At 36.4% G+C, this 20,261-nt stretch overlaps 1 protein-coding gene across 6 annotated transcripts in view; it reads right to left on the reverse strand.

The window, feature by feature from the left end:
* Positions 1 to 20,261, reverse strand: part of LOC136025841 (trithorax group protein osa-like) — a 95,364-nt gene that overhangs the window by 64,871 nt on the left and 10,232 nt on the right. For 5 of the 6 annotated variants that reach the window (XM_065701876.1, XM_065701893.1, XM_065701867.1 and 2 more), the window contains exon 3: positions 14,852 to 14,986. The exons of the other annotated variant lie outside the window; for it this stretch is intronic. In XM_065701876.1, the coding sequence (XP_065557948.1) occupies positions 14,852 to 14,986 (135 nt within the window). The remainder of the gene's footprint in view (positions 1 to 14,851; positions 14,987 to 20,261) is intronic. 6 annotated transcript variants of the gene reach the window in all.

The raw sequence follows: 20,261 nt of genomic DNA on the forward strand, positions 1-20,261 counted from the left end.
ACTGTTTTCGAAAACAATAGTTCCCATAAAAACATCCTTATTTTCATCCGCCTCTGCAGTTCATGTAGCTACGCTTCAAGCACGGAATCTGATTATGCTATGACTGGCGCCATGCTAGAGGAGGCCAGTGGGCGGAAATCCATGGAAAATAGCAGCAGGCGTCCCATGAGGAGAAGGGAGAGCACAGTAAAACTGCAGCTGTGGTACTCGATGCCAAAAGCTTTTCCGTTAGATAGGCAAGCATGCTATGCATACGGAGACGACAGTTGGTTCGCCTCCCGGGTTAAACCCAGCCTGAATAGCTGCTATACCTGGCCCGATCTAGCATTATTAAATACAAGATTTTCATGTAGGTTCTCTCACGAAAGATGAAGCCTAAATGATATAAGGGACGCGAACAAAAACCCTAAATTCAATGGGAAGAATGAGGAATTAATTTTGCTTGGCATCAAATAATGGACTGGAGATTCGGCTGGAGTGACAGCTTCGGCTCCGTACATGGGAAAAACTGCTTAAGTTTAGGAACGACACTGGATGACCCATTTAAATAACCAGTGATATCGACAAGATTATCATTATAGATACGAAATTTGTTTTTAGTTATAGTATATACATTTGCGTAGCAATCTATGATTAGACTATTTATGGAAGGATTTCATAATAATGCCAGGGTAAAAACAATTCAAAATAAAATATAAAAGGAACGGATGAGCATTAATTGTTCGACCCACAATGAACTTGATATTATTTAAAGCACATTAAAGAGTATAAAAAGGGCAATAAATGATTGTCAAAAAGCTAGTGTTTCTATCCATGATAAATTTTAACGATGTTGCGTCATAGGTAAAAAAAAACACGAGGTTTGTGACTCAGAATTTAAACGAAGCCCATTTAATCAACTTCATTTATTACAATTTATGGTCACAAATCATAAAATAAACAATGAAAATGAAAATTACAAAAAAGTAAAGAAATACAAACTTGTAGATCCTAAATTGGACAGTTGTGGGGTTAATTTCATTGCAAATTTGAAAAGTTTTTTTTGCAACAAAACGGTAGTCTATCTTGTTAAAAGATTCGATTAAAAGTTGATAAATGACAAGGAAGTCGCATTCCTGTTGCGCCAAGCCACGATAATTTCTGGAATAAATCTACCACCCACATTCTATCCCGGGGAAGCATTTTAACTTCCAAAATCTAACTCTTTACCCAGTAGCTTGGAGAGGTAGGCAGGGAGGGGGTATTTGTGTCCTTCCTTCTTGAAAAATATTTTTATCCACATTGAAATGTCTTTTTTGGTAGGTCATTTTCAATTAAAATATTATACAAACGAAATTGCCCGTAGTTTTGAAAAAAATGTTTCCCTTTAACCCTGCCCCCCTAACATTTGTGATTTGACGCCACTACCTTTGCCCTTCAGAGCAGTAGATTATAATGAATCAGGGAAAGTGTTATTCTGCATCAGGGTCGTATCCAGGACTTTTTCGGGGGAAGGGCATCAAAATTTATTATATTAATTTGTGTAACGTTTTTACAAGTCAGACAAACATTTCAGGAGGAGGAGGTTCAAACTCTACCCCCCCCCCCCAGTTACGGCCTTGTGTTGCATCAACAAAATTAAAAAATGGATGGAGAGTCGAAGTTAGGGGTGAAGAGGGTATTTTCTAGTCCCTGGCTCTAACCCCTTCCCTACTTGCAAGCTTTGACACATTCTGGAATGATAAGTCAATGTGGAAATTTAACACATACAAAGGGTCTTTTTCACAGGAGAGACGGGGGGGGGGGGGGGGGTAACAAATATAAAAATAGACGAATTCTAAGAGAAACCTCGATATACCGAAAGCCCTCCGCCTGGATATACGTCTTGAAATCCATTTTTGTGCCGTTTTTACGAATCGGACCAACATTTCAGAGGAGTTTTAATGCCCCATTCAAGGCCCAGTTTAAAGCCAAAAATCCTTGCGTGAATTTAAGAGAGAGGAGAGAGAGAGAGAGAGAGAGGGAGGGAGGGAGGGAGAGAGAGAGAGAGAGAGAGAGAGAGAGAGAGAGAGAGAGAGGAGAGAGAGAGAGAAGAGAGAGAGAGAGAGAGAGAGAGAGAGAGAGAGAGAGAGGGAGGGAGAGAGATATTTAGTAAACCAAAAAACAACATTAGTATTAATAGCAACCCCAAGAAGCAACTTAAACCAGGACAATAGGAACACAACTTCTCAAAAGCACCACTTCCATATAAATACAAAAGCCTGAATGTTTACTGTAAGCCTCCTAATTATAAATGGAACCAAAAAAGTAGACTAGTTATAATTATTTACAAAAATAACTACAGTAAGCCAAAAGCTTGTCACAAAAAAAAAGATGAATAAAAAATTAAAACAGTTCGTTGCTAAAAGGGAGACAGAATCCCGTTGCTAAGTCATACCTAAGAACTATTATGAAATAACAGCAATAATTCAGAGATCAATTGCATTGGAGGGCTAGGGCGTCTGTGTCCCTTCCCCTATATTTGGAAAAAAATACCTTTTTGGGGTGTTTTCATTGTGACATACCTTTACAATGAAAACATACAAAAATGAGAAATTTATGCATAGAAAATGTATTTCCCCCCCCCCGAAAAATCATGAATCGACACTATTGAGGGAAGGCTAATGCAGTGATTGTAGAAATTTGATAATAGTTGAAAACAAAAGAGAATACATTTTCTTAGTTAATAAGGAAATGTACCTTACTGACAAATGGATGACTAGTTCCTTAATGAAACTAATAGATGCAGGGTTACACCATGGTCAATTCATAAAGTACTACAATTGCCCAAATTTATGTGCTACACGTCAATTTCTGAGCTATAGTCAAAAATTTACTGTAATAGTGCTACAATAGCACTTTCGTACTACAGATGGCAGCCCTGAATGATGTAAGCAGATCACCTTGCTTCTTTGTTTATCCTTACAAATTGGTTTTAATGACTGACACTACAGAGTAGTCAATTCCCTAAAGGAGGCCCTAGCTAGACAATCCTTTTGATCAAGTTTCGGTCAATCAATTGATGTGCGCTTTAATCAACCTTCAATCGACCCTTCAATCTTGAGGAAAGCAAATCTAACGCATTGCTTTTAATCGAAATGATTGAGTCATTCAAACTATCACCGTCAACGTACTCAAGCGTCAAACAGGTTCCTAGACGGTCAATCATGCTTGAGTCAATCGATTGACGGAAGCTTTTGATCAAAATGATAGACCGTCTAGGGCCTCCTTAAGGTCTAAATACTGTCGTTTTTGTTTTATTTTCACTCCATCAAAAAAAAAGTTAAGGACAAAGACAGCGTGTTAAAACTGAAGAAGTAAAGAGTGGAGGCACAGAGTCATGTATATTAGCAACAGATAGTATACAAGCCCTTGGTGTCGATTTTGCACAAAAGAGCGTCAGCTCTTCAACAAAACGCTTTAAAAGGGTATACGCGTGAATGATGATCTGGCTCCTTCACAAAAGGTAGACTATTCTTGGCAAATAATTTAAAGTTCTAAAACATAGACACTTAATGAAGACGATTTTTTTGGCTAAGCCATCAAATAGCAAATTAAATGAACTAGTAAGTAACTCTAGTAAGGTAGTAAGTAACATGCCTTACAACGAAAATGTTTCAACATCCTGAGAAAATCTCTTCAATCTTGAAGTTGCCCTAAAAACACCCAAAATGAGCATTAAACTAGAAATAAATTCTAGTTCAAGACCATGTTAAAAATGCGTCCGTACTAAACAAAACGGTCACTTTAAGCTTGAAAAGCACTGTCTGTCTATCCCCTAAGTAAGGATAATACGTATATTACTATATAAATACGACGCAAAATCTGAAGAAAAAAGAATGTCGGTACTTGATCGGAGAGAAAAATATTCTTCCGTCATTTAAGCTATTTGCTGGAACACTTCAAATATTTTAATCAACTGTTCATCAAAGATTTCAGATCAGCACCTCCTCCCTCCAAAAAAACCTTTGGATTAAAACCTTAAACAATAAATTACTAGAATATGTGGTTTAAACATCCGAGGGTACCCCTATTTTCAGAAGTAAATTATATCAGGTGACGCGCCCCGAGCAGTGCAGAACACGTAGTATTCTAAGATGTTCACCGTGAGGGAGGAGTTTGGGCACCCTTCGTAAACAGTCTCTGAACTTGTTATATTGTTGCTAGAAAATTCTAGAATAATAGCCCTCCTGGTTTTGAACTTCAAAATCATGAATTCGAAGCCCTCCTGGTTTTGAACTTCTGGTTCAGACTTCACATATTGATGGCCATATTGAGATTCTTTACTAATTTTCCTATTGTTGCCATATAATTCTTTTTTTTTTTTATTGATGTTGTGTCCTCTCTGAAATGAGGCCCCACCCTTAACTAAATGCAACGTATACACCAATACAATAGCATTTTCTTTATTCGAAAAACTGTTACAGTCGCTATTAGAGAGCATCCATAAGGAAACGTTAGTTCGTCATTACAAAATTTCTTTTTTTTTTTACTCAATCAAAGTCAATTCCCAACCAGCTTCCATTGCTGAAAAAAATACTGTCAGTACAAATGGACAAATCTGTGCATTGATCACAAAGAAATAATTCCAAAAATTCCAAACATAATTCCGAAAGATACGCTTCTCTAGAATCACTTCAAACTGCCCCATGAAAATTTGAAAAATAATTACTCAAATCGTGCCTTTTTCACATTTTTCATCCTCCCAATCACCCCCAGACCTATGTATATGTAGATTTTGTATTCCACCTCAGCTCAAAATGAAGTAATTTGTGACGAAGAACAAACGAGGATATTTCCAGCCAATGGAAAAATGGAAGCATAAAGATGCAGAGATTTCGGTTCAAGACCTCCGCGTGACCGTCTTCAGTACAAAAAAGTAAATAAAGAGCAATAAATATACAGATTAAAGTTCCAAGGACAAAATAAAAACAAAACGAACCTAAAATACAAAACATTGAAGTAAAATAAGCCCTTTCTAAGCCACAAAGGTTTGTTTTGCTTTGTCCTTAGGGCTTTTTCTGTATGTTTTTTATTTACTAATTTGCACTCAGGGAGGTTGAGCAGAAGTCTGGACAGAAATACCTGTATATCCTTCTTTTTTTCACTGGCTGGAAATATCCTCGTCTGTTCTCCTTCACAATTTGCTTCTTTTTGTCATAGCCAGTGTGTGGTCTTAGGAATGATTCTTTTATCTAACCTAGTAGCTTAATATTACTGCTTGGGCTTCGCGCTTATTGTTCTTCGATCAAACGGTCTATGGTAACGAACTGTAGTTGGGAGCGACACAACTCAATAGTAACCGAAACTCTAAAAAACTGAATTTTGATACCATTATATACATTAAAAGAATTGGTTTTTTATGCTGATTTTAAATATATAAGTTTCATCGAGTTTAGTTTTACCTATCAAAAGTTACGAGCCTGAGAAAATTTGCCTTACTTTCGAAAAAAGGGGAAACACCCCCTTTAAGTCATAGAATCTTAATGGAAATCACACCATCGAATCAACGCATCAGAGAGCCTTACTTTAGAGGTTTCAAACTCCTTTCTGCAAAATTGTAGACATTTCTATTTTTGCCAGAAACATCACTGATTTGTTTTTATTTTTGTTTTCCCCAGGGATGATCGTATCGACCAAGTAGTCCTAGAATGCCAAAAGAGGGCTCATTTTAACGGAAATTAACCCGCGTTTATTTTTCCTAAGGTCACCGGATCAAAATTTTGAGATAGCCCATTTGTTCAGCATGGTCGAAAAAGCTAATAACTACGTCTTTGAGGACGACTTAATCCCCCACAGTCCCCGGGTGAAGGGCTGCAAGTTATGAACTTTGCCCATGGCTTACATATGGCATTGGTTATTGGGAAGTATATTCTCTGGTGGTTAAAGGGGTCGGAGGGAAGGGGTTACGTGAGAGGATCTTTCCATGGAGGAATTTAACATAGGGGAAGAAAATTTCCATGAAGAAGGTAGCGCTGGATTTCCCAGCGCTACTTAAAAAACAATGAGAAATTATATAAAAAAACATGTTTTTTTCAACTGAAAGTAAGGGGCAACATTAAAACTTAAAATAAACAGAAAATATTACGTATATGAGGGGGTTCAGTCCCTCCCCAATACCTCGCTCTTTACGCTAAAGTATTTTAATAGTTTCAAGAGCTATTTATTCCAATTAAACAGCCTTTATGATCCAGGGATCATTTTTAAAGAATTGGAACAAAATTCGAACGTTAGTGTACAGAGCGAGGTATTGGGGAGAGGGCGAACCCCCTCATATCTATATATATAAAAATAAGTTGTCTGCCTGTGGATCTGTGGATCAGGTGACGTCATGTTTCTGTGTCGGCTGACGTCATGAAATTAGTTGTCGTCATTTTTGCTTTGACGGTGACGTCATTAATGGCATTTAAGACATGCGTTCACGGAAAAATGTTTAATTGTAAAATGACTGGAGAACCTACAATGGCAACAGCCGAGGAAGCTGCTCAAAGAGTCTTGCCAAAAAACTTGCTGCTGATAGAGAAAGTAAGAAAAGAAAGCGTGCCGAGGAATCACAAGAACAGCAAGAAAACAGGCTTGCAGCTGATAGAGAAAGTAAGAAAAGAAAGCGTGCCGAGGAATCACAAGAACAGCAAGAAAACAGGCTTGCGGCTAAAGAACGCAAAACCGCGCAGTTAGATGAAAATCCACCTGGAAAGCGAGAGTCAAAACACATCAAAACTGAAAATGATAGCGATGATGATTGGGTTTGGGATTTTGACTTGGATAAGGTCATCAATGTCTACCAGATTTAAGTTAAAAAACAAAGGTTCGGCGATATGTACTTCATAGTGACGCTGAAAAATAAAGAAGAAAAAAAAACTGAAAAAATGTAAAAAACTAAAAAAAAACTAAAAAGAAAAAACACTTAAAGATAAATTACAGACCGGGACACAAATGACGACCGACACAGAGGGAATATAAATGACGACCGGGAACCTCAAAGAAAAATTACAGACTGGGACACCCGGACACAAATCACGACCGGGAATATAAATGACGACCGGGACGCATGGACACAACTACAACGGGGACGCCGGGGGCACAGGCGGGATATATAATTGACGAATGAGACACAGGGATTGTTTGAATAGAAATTACAGATAAAATATACGAATACAGAAATTTGTTACGTAACTTAATTTGAAGGTTACGTGATTTTGTTACTAATAAAAACGTTCGTAAATGAAATTAAAAGCTCTAGTGGCCTTTTTAAGTAACCAAAAAAATGGAGGGTAACTAGACCCCCTCCAACACCCCTTTTTTCTCAAAATCATCTGATCAAAACTTTGAAAAAGCCATTTATCCCAAAAAGCAAAATTAATATGCAAATTTCGTTTCAATTATTCATGTACGGTAAGCTAAAATCAAAACCTGCATCAATTCAGAAACCTTCAGAAATTCAATAGAAAAACAAGTTTTTTTCAACTGAAAGTAAAGAGCAACATTGAAACTTAAAGCAAACATAAATTATTACGTATATGAGGGGGCTTCGTCCCCTCCTTAATACCGCGCCCTTTACACTAAAGCATTTTTAGTAATTTCAAAAGAGCCATTTATTCTAATTAAACAGCATTTATGATTCATGGGTCATTCTAAAAGAATTGGAAAAAAAATCGAACTTTAGTGTAAAGAGCGAGCTATTGACGAGGGGGCGAACCTCCTCATATATATAACTAGCTGTTGGGTGGCGCTTCGTGCCACCCCAACACCTAGTTGGTGGGGGCGCTTCGCGCCCCGCACGCGCGTAAGTCGTTACGCGCCATATTAGTTACGCGCCATTGTAGTTGTGCCCCTGTGTCCCACGTATATATATATATATATATATATATATATATATATATATATATATATATATATATATATATATATATATATATATATATATATATATATATATATATATATATACTAGCTGTTGGGGTGGCGCTTCGCGCCACCCCAACACCTAGTTGGTGGGGGCGCTTCGCCCCCCCCCCCCCCCCAAGCCCCCCGCGCGCGTAAGTCGTTACGCGCCATTGTAGTTGTGTCCCTATGTCCCACCTGTGAATATAGATAGATATATATATATATATATATATATATATATATATATATATATATATATATATATATATATATATATATATATATATATATATGGTTTTAACTACGTAAAACTTGCGAATATACAACATTCTTTGCTGTCCCATTGTCTTTGCATATAAATAGATTGTCAGGTTTACCGACTCTTGAACATGCAACATATAATGGTCCATGGGAAAACAATCTGTATTCAGATCTATACCTCATGATTCTAATGATTGCCCTTGAGCTTTGTTGATGGTGATTGCTAATCGACCATTCCCTGTCCCGGTCGTCATTTATATCCCCCTGTTTCCCCCGGTGTCCCCGTTGTAGTTGTGTCCCTGTGTCCCGGTCGTCATTTATATTCCCTGTGTCCCGGTCGTCATTTGTATCCCGGTGTCCCGGTCTGTATATACATTCGTTTTTTAGTTTTGTTTTTCTCCTTTATTTTTTCTTTTTTAGTTTATTTAGATTTTTAGATTTTTTTGTTTTTTTATTAGTTTTTAGTTTCTTTTTCTTTTCTTTTTTTTTGTAGTTTTTACCTTCTTTTTAGTTTTGTTAGTTTTTTTTTTTACTTATGTCCTGGTCGTCATTTATACTCCCTGTGTCCCGGTGCTTTGTTGATTGCTAATCGAACATTCCTTTTGTCCTGGTCGCTTTCTCTTTGAGTGTCGTCATTTATTTTTTTCTTTTTTAGTTCTTTTAGTTTTTACCTTTTTTAGTTTTTTTTAGTTTTTTAGATGAAAATTTTTTTTAGTTTTTCCTTTTTTTCTTTTTAGTTTTTTATTGGTTTTTACCTTTATTTTAGCTTATTTTTCAGTTTTTTCCTTTTTTTTATTTTTTTTTTATTTTTTATTTTTTTTAGTTTTTTACCTTTTTTAGTTTTTTTAGTTTTTTACTTTTTTTATTAGTTTTTAGTTTTTTTTGTAGTTTTTGCCTTTTTTAGTTTTTTATTGGTTTTTACCTTTATTTTAGCTTATTTTTCAGTTTTTTCCTTTTTTTTAGTTTTTTACCTTTTTTTTAGTTTTTTTTTAGTTTTTTAGCTTTTTTATTTTTTTTTATTAGTTTTTTTTGTAGTTTTTGCCTTTTTTTAGTTTTTTTAGTTTTTTTAGCTTTTTTATTAGTTTTTAGTTTTTTTTGTAGTTTTTGTCTTTTTTTAGTTTTTTTCTTTTTAGTTTTTTTGTAGTTTTTACCTTCTTTTTAGTTTTGTTAGTTTTTTTTTTACTTATGTCCTGGTCGTCATTTATACTCCCTGTGTCCCGGTGCTTTGTTGATTGCTAATCGAACATTCCTTTTGTCCTGGTCGCTTTCTCTTTGAGTGTCGTCATTTATTTTTTTCTTTTTTAGTTCTTTTAGTTTTTACCTTTTTTAGTTTTTTTTTATTAGTTTTTAGTTTTTTTTGTAGTTTTTGCCTTTTTTTTAGTTTTTTTAGTTTTTTAGCTTTTTTTATTAGTTTTTAGTTTTTTTTTTAGTTTTTGCCTTTTTTTTTAGTTTTTTAGTTTTTTAGCTTTTTTATTTTTTTTATTAGTTTTTAGTTTTTTTTGTAGTTTTTGCCTTTTTTTAGTTTTTTCAGTTTTCAGTTTTGTCACCTGATCCAGTTTTTTCAGGTGACGTCACCTGATCCACAGATCCACAGATCCACACACAGACAACTTATTTATATATATATATATATATATATATATATATATATATATATATATATATATATATATATATATATATATATATATATATATATATATATATATATTTTTAACTACGTAAAACTTGCGAATATACATACCTCATTATTCTAATGATTGCTCTTGAGCTTTGTTGATGGTGATTGCTAATCGAACATTCCCTGTGTCCCCGTCGTCATTTATATATCCCCCTATGCCCCCCGGCGTCCCCGTTGTAGTTGTATCCCTGTGTCCCGGTCGTCATTTATATTCCCTGTGTCCCGGTCGTCATTTGTGTCCCGGTGTCACAGTCTGTAATTTCTCTTTGAGTGTCCCGGTCGTCATTTATATTCCCTGTGTCCCGGTCTGTAATTTCTCTTCGAACATTCCCTGTGTCCGTTCGTCATTTATATATCCCTCCTGTGCCCCCGGCATCCCCGTTGTAGTTGTGTCCCGGTCGTCATTGATATTCCCTGTGCCCCAGTGTCCCAGTCTGTAATTTCTCTTTGAGTGTCCCGGTCGTCATTTATATTCCCTGTGTCCCAGTCTATAATTTCATCAGTTGACAAACATGACGTCAGTCGATAAACAACTTCATGACGACATAAAGTTCAATCCTTATGACGTCAGTCGACAAACATGACGTCAGTCGACACACAAACATGACGTCAGTCAACAGACACACAAACAAACAACTTATTTTTATATATATAGATAGATAAAAATATAAGAATATAGAATTGCTAATAAAAACGTTCATAAATAAAATTATAAGTTCTAGTGGTCTTTTCAAGTTACAAAAAATTGGAGGGCAACCAGGCACCCTCCACCATCCCTTTTTTTAAATCGTCCGATCAAAACTTTGAGAAAGCCATTTAACAAAAAAAGTAAAATTAACATGTAAATTTTGCTTTAACACTTATTCATGTATGGTGAACCAAAATCAAAACCTGCATTAGTTCATACACATTCAGAAATTAAATAAAAAAAAACATTTTTTATCTGAAAGTAAGGCGACAATAAAATTTTAAACGAACAGAAATTATTCCGTGTATGAATGGGGCTGCCCCCTCCTAAACACCCCACTCTTTTAGCTTAAGTTTGACTCTGTCTTACAACTTTTAGAAAATAGCGGGCGTTGAGGAGAGTACAGCTCCTTACATATTCGGAATAATTTCTGTTCGTTTTAAGTTTTAATGTCGCTCCTTACTTTCAGTTAAAAAAAAACTTGTTTTTTATTTAATCTCACTAAATATCCAAAACATTTTTTTTCAAAGTTCAAAACCTTCACTAAAATAGAATTGGGTAGATCTTCAAGAAGATTCTCTCAGTAGCACCAATTAATCAAAAATGGGGAGTGGGTCAAAATATATTTTTCAAAATTTAGAGAGGTTAATTTTTGTTTTTCAAAGAAAATACCGAAATTCCATCCTTCAAGATCTGGGGGGATGTCCCTTGTCTAGTTCCCCGCCAGAAAGTATACATTCATGTTTCTCTTTCTCTTTCCAGAAAGACAATGCATAAACTCATCTACTTTTCAAAATAGATTTATCTATTTATCAAAATAGAGACACTCAAGGATTCCAAAAGTAATAAAATATGGCAATTCCTAACGTAATAAAGGCAAGAGAGAAAAACCTTCCCTACTTAAAAATAGTCCCTTTTTATCAACTTCTTTGAGGCGACAGACTTATCCATCCCACGGGAAATTGACTGCATGCTGTGAGATTTGAAAAAAGAAGAATTCACTTTAGACAGACAAAATCATTCTACAAACGGATTATAAACAAAACCACGTGGAGCCAAATTTGCATGACATTCAGATAAGTGGAAAAGCTATCTTCCCAATTGCAAATTGATAATGAACCCACACTTCCGACTCTGAACAGGTGTAAGTGACTTTCCTAGCTCACGCAATTAAGTTCCACCTAGATAAGATATGCCAAGAAAATAATAACATTCTGACCAACGTGGTACTCTTTTTCACATAATTGCATAACTTCCCTAATAACAATTCCGCTGGAATCATTCAATAAAACTGAAGATTATTTTCATTTTTGACAAGATGACTAATCAAAGCGTGCTGTAGTTGCATAATGAAAAGTAACAATGTGACAAGCATTTGAAAATAATAGACGGGCTAACAGCAATTAACGGAAAAATTAGGTCTCGCAAATTAGAGGAAAATCTAAAATGTGTAAGAAAACGACAGCAATAGAAACTTGAGTAAAAGGGGCATTAACAAGGACTAATAAATATGTAAGAATTTTTTAAGCAAGGTTAAATTAAGAAGATCCTTAAACCTTTTCATGACTCCACCCCTCAATTTCCCTCCTATAAAAGCAGTCTTAAAGTCAAGAATAGAGAATAATGCCGTTAGACAGTTTTGATCTGATAAAATGCAAATACAAATTATTTCTTTGGTATTTTCATGAAGTATTGTGTTTCTTTTATTGGAAGCTCTCTGAAAGTGTTCAGTTAAAATGAAAAGCTTTCAATACTTTCATGCAAAAAATTAGCCTAATAATTTTCCGTAGAAAGTTTCGTGTCAATTGTAAAGAATTACAGTAGCTATAAAATGTCTTTAAAAATTGACAGGAACACCATACCTATCAGTATTATGACAAATAATAACCACGAAAAGGCTGGAAATATACTTTTCAAATATAGCTTTCTAGTCACCGATCTACTAAGCATAGAAAGCCCCAAATGATGCCCCCCTAAGCTACTGAGCGCCTCAATAATATACCTAAACCCCTTTCCCTCTTATTTTTATCCAATTTTGAGCTATCCAAATGTCCAGCCTTTACGAAACAAGAGTGGAATTTTTGAGGAGAGAAGAAAAATACAAATGTACCTCTTAAAGCCGATTTTTTAGAATTTTCGGGAGCACGTCATTCAGACCAATTTTGAAGGTTCCCTCTCTTCGTATAGTACCCTGTGCAGATATCACTCCATTTTTCCTAAATTTCACAACCCATTCTACAAAACTTGTACTTTGTGCTATTGTAGACTATGTTAAGTTTTGGGCCTTTTTCATTTTTATTTGACTTTAATGTTTTCACTGATGTACTTTCCTTTCAATTTGATGACGTGATTACAAATTTTTAGTTGATGACGCAAATTCGCAATTTTTGGTTATAATAGTAGCTATCAAAAATAAATTTATTACCTTAATAGTCCTTAACTTACTCATTGTATTACTGCTTCATTAAGAATAAAATTAAATAGCCTAAAACAGACACAGATATACACAGATATTTGACCCCCCCCCCTCCTGCTAAAATAAATTGTGATGTAAAACGCTTATCTGTATCAGCTAATGCGACTTTCGACAATAATATTCCATTCCTTACAGGAATCAGCCACCTCGGCTGTTGTAACTCAAAATAGTTTGTTAATAGTCCTTACTATGGGACTATTATGAAAAAGCCTTAACAGCTTTGCCTCTCACTCAAACTATCTTTCTTGACCTTTTCTCCAATTAGCCTTAACTGGATTTCAATTCAAAATAAATTCACATAAATTTAATAGAAAAGTAAAAAAAAAATACACCATAGGGGCTTTCAGCTGTCCTTTACAAACAATGGTTTGTGCAAAGGCTTTTTTTATTTCAACAAAACCAAATGAAAACTAATTTTGTTTCACATAAATTCCGAAATATCACCCAATTTCTATTTGACATAAGTAGATAAAGGACATTTTGGAAGAAATAGAAACTCCTAATCACCTTGAGAACCAACCAAAATACGGAAAAACAGACTGAATGAATCAATCGGGCGCATCGAACTCAAATAAGGTTGTTTATAAATATCAACTTGCATTTACTTTATTTTTAATTTTTCTATATTTAATTTCAGTGTTATAATTAATATTCTTTTGTTTTAAGTTTGTATTTTATTTTTCATAATTCAATACTTTATTTAGTTGTTTATTTACAGCTTTTTTGCTCAGTGATTTGTAATTTGACAACACATTATTTTTCGGCATTTTTGCTTATGATTGCTGTTACAGAACAAAATTATATCTTTTCCTAAAAGTATTTTATTTTATCATTCTAAATGCTGCGTATGCAACAATAATATCAAATACCTTAAACAAACTCATACACAGGTTCATCCCCCCCCCCAAAAAAAAAAAGATTTTCATAATTTTAACAACAACATTATTGTAGTTTTTTTTTCGATTGTTCACCTCACAAATTTTCGAGTTCCCGACTTATACTCTGTTTATATGTCTTATTTTAATTATGTTCCGCGAAATTTTCCAATTATTGCTCTTTCGAAGTTACGTTTCCCAAGTTACCCCTATATAAAGACAATGTTAATATTGCTAGACATATACATTACAAAAGGGGATATCAACGGAGGTGGTTCCACTTTAGCCTCACATTTAAAACGTACAATACGAAAGGCCCCGTAAAATAACAAATTCAAAAACTTCCAAATTTTGACATCCTTGTGGTAACAATGTGTACTTCAAAAGAGAAAAAAACTCATTTACCCCTGTTTAGCATTGTTATTCTTTTTTTGAAAAGCGTTCACTCCTGTTCAAGGCCATATCCAAAGGGGGAAAAGAGTCCCCCGAAATGTTTATCCGACACGTAAGAACGTCAACAAAAATAAATATAAACAAATTTTTGATGTCTTTTTAAAACTTTTTTTGTAACCCCCCCCCCACACACAAAATCCCGGATACGACCCTGATTTGTTACAGCACAAAGTGAGCATCAGTGAATCATTATCACCAAGAGTTAGATGCGTGTAGAGATACAGCAGAGGAGCCATGTGCTTATCCTTCTCCGAAATCTGAGCCTTTTACGAACTTTTCTCACAACTGTCAGAGTTCGCCTGTTTTTTGGCGATTTTGTCGAATTTGAGCCCCCTCCCCCCTGCAATCTAGAGCTCTCACAATAAATACATTCTTAAATACATGCCTAGTAATTTGTGTATGAAATGAGCCTGCTTTAATGCAAAACATTGTCACTAACTGTTAGTAATTACAATGATCCAACCAAATTTCCCTAGTTATGACAAAAAAGTGGATGTACACAAGTTACTCACCATGTTCTGTGTTGATGGTTGTTGCTGAGGTCCTGGGCTGGATATAGGGCTAGGAGCATTATTATTATGTGCTGCTGGATATCGATACTGCTGGAACTGTTCATGAAAGCCTGGTCTCAAGTTATTTTGCACCTGCTACAAAATAAGAACACATAATTACAGCATACCTGTGGTCAAGGCGATAGGAGAGGACACCCCCTAAGATTACAATAAGAGCTAAGAGCTCATATGGCACTTGTGACGAGATCGGAAGAGCCAAGAGCTCATACGGCATGAGCTCTACCAAAACTCTAAGAATTAATAGATGGATTTAAAAGGAAAATAAGAGGCTTAATGCCGGTTGGGATTTAAGATAAGAGCTCTGAGACACGAGGTCCTTCTAAATATCAAAATTTATTAAGACCCATACCCATTCGTAAGTTAAGAATACCTCATTTTTTCTAATTTTTCCTCTCCCTTCAGCCCCCCAGATGGTCGAATCGGGGAAAACGGCTGTTATCAATTCAATTTGTGCAGGTCCCTGACGCGCCTAACAATTTTCATCGTCCTAGCACGTCCAGAAGCACCGAACTCGCCAAAGCAATAGAAGCAGTATCGACCCCCCTAAGATTACAACAATGGTAGTATACAAACATCTATCAGACCATACATGCACGTGGGAAGGGGTATTTACACGAGATTCGTCGGAAAGAAGACTCCCCTTCAAAACACAGAACAGTTAATGGTACATGTATGATATAGACCCAACCTAATATTCTTCATCTAAGTAGAGCCTGTTTTCCTGACGCTGAATTCTAATGAAATATGCCTAGTTATGACAACTTGAAACAATTTCCAAGGAAATCACAAGAAAAATGGTTCTATGCATTTACGATTATGATCAAAATTCCTCAGAAAAGTACCATGTGACGAAACCTTAGATGGTCTATATTGGTGAACTGGTTTTGAAAACCTGCATTGATCCTACTTTTATCCTTTTGTATATCATACCTTTTGAGAATTCCATCTTACAAACCTCTTTTTTTACGAATCAGAAATAATAAAACATTCAAGACAACCTTTCTAAAAATAAAAACTTATTCTTAGTAGCTTTTGTTACTATCATTGTTAAAAAAAGATACACAATTCTAAAATTCACGTTTTACAACCAAATGCAATTGAACATGGATCCAAACAGTCAAAATTGGGGTTTGCTTGTTCGGCAGGGGGGGGGGGGGTCCTAGGCTTTTCGCATGAGCAAAACATATGACCCAAGCTCAGATGGAGAGGGTTTTTCAATAAAAATCCCCAAAAAGGATGAGTTTCAATGAAAACCTCAACGAAGACATTTTTGAAATCTACTTGGATGAATCTTATAACTTCTGAAGGGAAAAAAATATATAACAATCTCAATTTAATCCAAACATCTTAAGGAATTACCTTGAGAATGCATAAATATCAAGAGTCTATCAATCTTTCAGATGATAAAACCCTAAAAATACCTTAAAGTGGAAAAGCAAGACTGGCTTAGAAAAGGCTCAGCTGGTGTCGAAACAGATTTTCAGAACTTGATACTCAAATAAATTCGTGGTAAATAACTGTAAGTAAGGAGCGAATCGGCCAAATAGTAACCAAACTCTGAAAAACAGAATTTAGATAACAATAAATAAAGCAAAAGAAGGCACTTTTTTGCTGATTCCAAAATAATAAAATCCATTATTTGGGCCATTGAGCCCTTTGGGATATTTTTGTTTAAAAATGGATGGATATTGGTAATAAAAGGAACTTGAACTTGATTAAGTTTAACGTTATCAATCAAAGGCTAAGCTGATTTCTGGATTTTCGAAAAAGAGACCACATCCCCAAAAAGTGAAACAATCTTGATGAAAATCACACCATCAGATCCAATGTATCGAAGAACCATAAAAGAAGTTTTGGCTCTTATCAACAAAAATACAGAATTTTTTGTTGTTTTTTTCCAGAAGAAAGATTACAGATGCGCCTTCATTTATTTTTACTTTCCCACGGGTGGCCGTATTGAGCCAATGGTCCGAGAACATAGGAAGAGAGTTCATTCAAACTGAAATAAAAGTTATAGTGCCCTTTTTAAATGACCAAAGAGATTGGAGGGCAGCTAACACCCCTCCGACGCCCCTTCCCCCCAATGGTATCCGATCAAAATTGACAGACAGCCATTTGATATCCCAAAGGTATCCGATCAAATTTTGAGATAATCATTCTATTCAGCATAACCGAAATATCCATTAATTATGCGTCTGAAGATGAAATGGTCACTCACAGCCCATGGGGAAAGGGCTGTAAGTTATACAATTTGCCCATTGTTCACACATAGACCTAGTATTTATTGTTTGGAAATATATGAAAAATTTTAGGGGGAAATTTTATCTGGGAGCGGGTATTTTCTACGAAGAGAATTTCGCGTGGGAAGGAAAGGGGATTTCCTGGCATGATATGAAAAACGGTCAGAAATTCAATTAACTATTTTTCAACTAAAATTAAGAAACAACATCAAAGTTTAAAGCGAACAGATTATTCCGTATGAGGGCGGCTAAGGAAGGGGAAGCCCCATTCCTTAACTCTCGCTCTTTACGCTAAAATTTGACTTTATGTCACAATACTTTATGAACGAATCCTGAAAAATAAGGGTCATTTAACTGGAATAAGAAGCTTCTTGAAGTATTAAAAACCTTAACGTAAAGAACAAAGGCTGACAAAGTGGCAGCCACCCTAATAAACGAAATAATTTCTTGAATGTTACTCCGTACTTTCAATTGAAAAAAAAATATATTTTTTATATTTATTAAACAAAAAAAGTGACGCCATCAGGAACTACAATTTAGGGGAATATCATGCCACTATTCGCAGCGTCAAAGAATGGCTGTATTGATGTAACTCTAAGATAAACTCCATTAAACGATAGATTGCCAGAACAACGTTATTATCTCTCTTATTCCTGTTGCGTCGTTGATGGGAGTCCCATCCTTATCGACGAGTACATTTGTTAGTGTAATTTTGCGCCTCGATAGCTCTTGTATTCTTTTGTACTTGGCATGGGTATTGCCTTTTCGGAAGTCGAGCGCGCCAAGACTTTTTCCAATTACACTCAGATACCAGGATCCTATACCCGTTTGCAAAGAATCCCCAAAACTTTGAAGGTCATTCTTTATAGTCAAATGTCTTGACTTTTGACTTAAGTCCCATCTGGCCTTGGTGGTCGTCTCGGGGCCTCCTCACGATTGAATGTATTCGTCGCCTCTACTGCTCTATGTTTCGTGTCAATCTTAGAAGAACAGGGAGGTTGCAGTCGGAGAAGTTCTCCTTCCAGCGCTTCGGAGGGTGACCGCAAGGGCGAGAACCGTGGACGAGACCTTCAAAGGCAATTTTTGGTAGTTCGTCGTTGCACATGCGCTGGACGTGACCAAGCCACCCGAATTGTTGGACACAGACCCTGTTCAGGATGGTAGTGTTATACTGCAGTCTTTTGAGTAGTTCGGCATTTGAGACTCGATCTACGTATGCTATGCCAGCAATTTGACGACAGCAGCGAGTCGCCTAAAGTCATCTACTCTGACTGTCCATGTTTCACAACCGTAAATAGCTATAGGAATAATGATGGAGCAGAATAGTTTAAGTTTTAGCTTCACGGAGTTTCGATTTTGCTTCCATATTGGCATCGGAGCTTTGAAGCTGGCACTACCCAGAGCGAGGCGTCTTTTGATATCCACTGAGTGATTATTGTCGCTTGTGATCTGGCTCCCTAGATATGTGAAGCTGTCTATCCATTCTATTTCCGCTCCATTAAGCTTTGTTTTTGGTGGGGTTGGGTTACCGAGCCTTGACACACGCATGGCTTCCGTTTTATCCTCGTTGATTTTTATTCTGGAGGTTCCTGTAACTAATTTCAGTTTATCTGCTTTGGTTTAGATTTCAGCGACGGATCCAATGAACACGTCGACATCGTCTGCGTATGCCAGCTTGTCGATTACGATCCCTCCTATCATAGCCCCATTGGTTGCTTCAACATTTGTGCATTACACAATGAAGGAAGAGATTAAATATGTGAGGTTAGGGGATGCATCCTTTCAAAACACCAACAGAAGTTTGGACTTTTCGGTCGTTCCCTCAACTGTTTGTACTTGGCTTCTGAACCGCCCATGCATGTTACGAATGAGTGATACGGTATTTCACAGGACGTCATAATGTAGTAGTATATTCAAAGGCCATCTCTCCAAATTAAGTCGAAAGCTTGTTTGAAGTCAATGAAGAGTTGATAGAGGTCCTGGCCGTATTCAAGGTATTTTTCCATTACTTGACGGATGACAAAAATCTGGTTTATCGTCGAGCAGTTCGCTCGGAAACCCACCTGATACTCAGGGATGATGTGACAGGTTAGTGCTTTTATTCTATCCAGTAGTATGTTGGTCAGCACTTTGGCAGGCTGGCTCTCATGCTGATTGGACGGTAATTGTCACATTCGCCTTTGGGCCCTTTCTAATGCAGAGGAATTATTATAGCGGAACACCACGTTTTCGGGAAATACTCCTTGCGCCATGCAGCTGTGGCAATTCTGTGGTAGAGGTCTGTTACAACTTCTGAGTCGATTTTCAGGAGTTCTGCTTGCAATCCATCTGGTCCAGGTGATTTATTTGATTTGAGGGACCTCAAGGCAGCTTCAACCTCGCTTCTGAGTGGTGGTTGTTTCCAACGGGGATATGGTTAAATTTATAAGAGCGACAAGTTTAGGATTGATTGGGGGGGGGGGTTAACTTTTCATGAAAATGTTGTTTCCACCTCTCTCTTATTCCTGTTGCGTCGTTGATGAGAGTTCCATCCTTATTCAGGAGTACATTCGTTAGCGTAATTTTGCGCCTCGATAGCTCTCGTATTCTTTTGTACACGGCATGGGTATTGCCTTTTCAGAAGTTGAGCTCGCATTGGCCACATTTGTTATGAATGTACGCGGTTAGAGCGCGTTTGATCTTCTTTTCTGTTAGTCGCTTAAGATGCTTATAAATATCTCTGCTTTCTCGGTCTTGCCTATTAGCGTCAGCACGCTTGTCTTTATACAGTTGAATGATCTCATCAGTTTTTCATGGCTTTTCAGAGCCATTAGTTCTTCCAAGGACTGTCTCGGCTGTCTGTATGAAGATCTCGGTGCTCTTGTTGACTAGGGCGTCTAAATCTATTTCTGTGGATTCATTGAAGAATTCTCTAAGGGGGTTTTGAGAGCCAAATCGAGATTCATCCGGTAACGGTTGCGAGTTGACTCGTCTTTCACCAGCTCAGTACGGAATCTCGGGACTTTTTTCTGGAGTTTTGTTACCGACTTCAGACGGAGGCGGAAAGATGCCATTACCAGTGTGTGATCACTGTCAAAGTCTCCTCCTGCAAGAGCGACTGTGTCTAGTGG

The sequence above is a fragment of the Artemia franciscana genome, chromosome 1 (assembly GCF_032884065.1).
Source record: "Artemia franciscana chromosome 1, ASM3288406v1, whole genome shotgun sequence".
NCBI classification, from domain to species: Eukaryota; Metazoa; Arthropoda; class Branchiopoda; order Anostraca; family Artemiidae; genus Artemia; species Artemia franciscana.